This window comes from Nerophis ophidion, linkage group LG21, assembly GCF_033978795.1.
Source record: "Nerophis ophidion isolate RoL-2023_Sa linkage group LG21, RoL_Noph_v1.0, whole genome shotgun sequence".
NCBI classification, from domain to species: Eukaryota; Metazoa; Chordata; class Actinopteri; order Syngnathiformes; family Syngnathidae; genus Nerophis; species Nerophis ophidion.
Genome location: NC_084631.1, coordinates 10746175 through 10748674, shown reverse-complemented (window position 1 = coordinate 10748674; position 2500 = coordinate 10746175). Strand labels below are relative to the sequence as shown.

General features: G+C 35.7%; 1 protein-coding gene across 10 annotated transcripts in view; it reads left to right on the top strand.

The window, feature by feature from the left end:
* The window catches only part of mag (myelin associated glycoprotein), an 88209-nt gene that overhangs the window by 12664 nt on the left and 73045 nt on the right, over positions 1–2500 (top strand). For 4 of the 10 annotated variants that reach the window (XM_061881884.1, XM_061881883.1, XM_061881892.1 and 1 more), the window contains exon 1: positions 135–162. The exons of 3 other annotated variants lie outside the window; for them this stretch is intronic. In XM_061881884.1, coding sequence (XP_061737868.1) covers positions 150–162 — 13 coding nt within the window. In that variant the 5' untranslated portion in view covers positions 135–149. Of the gene's footprint in view, positions 38–134; positions 163–2500 lie in introns of those variants that run through there. 3 more of the 10 variants (XM_061881888.1, XM_061881885.1, XM_061881891.1) reach the window with 3 other exon arrangements.

Genomic DNA, 2500 nt, shown 5'->3' with positions numbered 1-2500 from the left:
GTGCGCGTCAGAAGCTGGAGGTCAGTCACCAACATAGGTAACTATGGTAACGTCTTTGATTGACAAGTAACTATGGTAACATCTTTGATTGACGGGTCGCTATGGTAACATTTTTAATGGACGAGTGGCTCTGGTAACATCTTTGATTGATGGGTAACTATGGTAAGAGCTTTGATTGACGGGTAGCTATGATAACGTCTCTGCTTGATAAGTAACTATGGTAACATCTTTGATTGACTGCTAACTATAGTAACATCTTTGATTGATTGGTAGCTATGGTAACATCTTTCATTGACGGATAACTATGGTAACATCTTTGACAATAACTATGGTAACATCTTTGATCAACAGGTAATTACAGTAACATCTTTGATTGATTGGTAGCTATGGTAATATCTTTGATTGACGGATAACTATGGTAACATCTTTGATTGACAGCTAACTATAGTAACATCTTTGATTGATTGGTAGCTATGGTATCATCTGTGATTGACAGATAACTATGGTAACATCTTTGATCAATGGGTAATTATAGTAACATCTCTGATTGATTGGTAGCTATGGTATCATCTTTGATTGACGGATAACTATGGTAACATATTTGATCAACGGGTAATTATAGTAACATCTCTGATTGATTGGTAGCTATGGTATCATCTTTGATTGACGGATAACTATGGTAACATATTTGATCAACGGGTAATTATAGTAACATCTTTGATTGTTTGATAGTTATGGTGACATCTTTGATTGACGGATAACCATGGTAACATCTTTGACAATAACTATGGTAACATCTTTGATCAACGGGTAATTCGAGTAACAATTTTGATTGATTGGTAGCTATGGTGACATCTCTGATTGACGGATAACTATGGTAACATCTTTGATCAACGGGTAATTATAGTAACATATTTGATTGATTGGTAGCCAGGGTAACATCTTTGATTGACTGATAACTATGGTAAAATTTTTGACAATAACTATGGTAACATCTTTGATCAACGGGTAATTATAGTAACATCTTTGATTGATTGGTAGCCAGGGTAACATCTTTGATTGACTGATAACCATGGTAACATCTTTGACAATAAGTACGGTAACATCTTTGATCAACGGGTAATTCTAGTAACAATTTTGATTGATTGGTAGCTATGGTGACATCTCTGATTGACGGATAACTATGGTAACATCTTTAACAATAACTATGGTAACATCTTTGACAATAACTATGGTAACATCTTTGATCAACGGGTAATTATAGTAACATCTTTGATTGATTGGTAGCTATGGTAACATCTCTGATTGACGGATAACTATGGTAACATCTTTGACAATAACTATGGTGACATCTTTGATCAACGGGTAATTATAGTAACATATTTGATTGATTGGTAGCCATGGTAACATCTTTGATTGACTGATAACTATGGTAAAATTTTTGACAATAACTATGGTAACATCTTTGATCAACGGGTAATTATAGTAACATCTTTGATTGACAGGCAGCTATGGTAACATCTCTGCTTGACAAGTAACTATGGTAACATCTTTGATCGACTAATAGCTGTGGTAACATTGTTGGTCGTAACTATGGTAACTTCTTTCATTGACTGGTATAGCTGCAACATCTTTGACTGTAGCTGTGGTAACATCTTATTGATAGTAACTTTGATAAGATGTTTGTGATTGATGGGTTACTATGGTAACATCTATGACAGGTTTCTATGGTAACATCTTTGATTGACAGGCTACTACGGTAACCCCTTTGATTTATGGGTCACTATTGCAACAGCTTTGACGGGTAACTATGGTAACATCTTTGATTGACAGGGAGCAATGGAAATATCTTTGACGTGTCGCTATGGTAACATATTTGATTGACGGGTAGTAATGGTAACATCTTTGATTGACGGGTATCTATGGTAACATCTTCGATTGACGGGTAGTAATGGTAACATTTCTGCTTGACAAATAACTATGGTAACATCTTTGATTGACAAATCGCTACGGTAACATCATTGATAGTAACTATGATAACTTCTTTCATTGACGGGTATGGGTGGCAACATATTTGTTTGACGGTAGCTATGGTAACATCTGATTGATAGTCACTTTGGTATCATGTTTGATTGACAGGTTACTAGGGTAACATATTAGATTGACAGGTTACTATGGTAACACCTTTGAATGAAGGGTCACTATGGTAACATCGTTGATTGAAGGAAGACTATGGAAACATCTTTGATTGACTCGTAACTCTGGTGACATCTTTGATTGACGGGGAGCAATGGAAATATCTTTGACTAACTGGTCGCTATGGTAACGTCTTTGACGGGTAGCAATGGTAACATTTTTGATTGACAGATAGCAGGTAGCATTGGTAACACCTTTGATGGGTAACTATGCTAACATGCCTGTTTGACAAGTAACTATGGTAACTAATTGACTGGTAACTATGGCAACATTGTTGATTAAAGGGTCACTATAATGACATCTT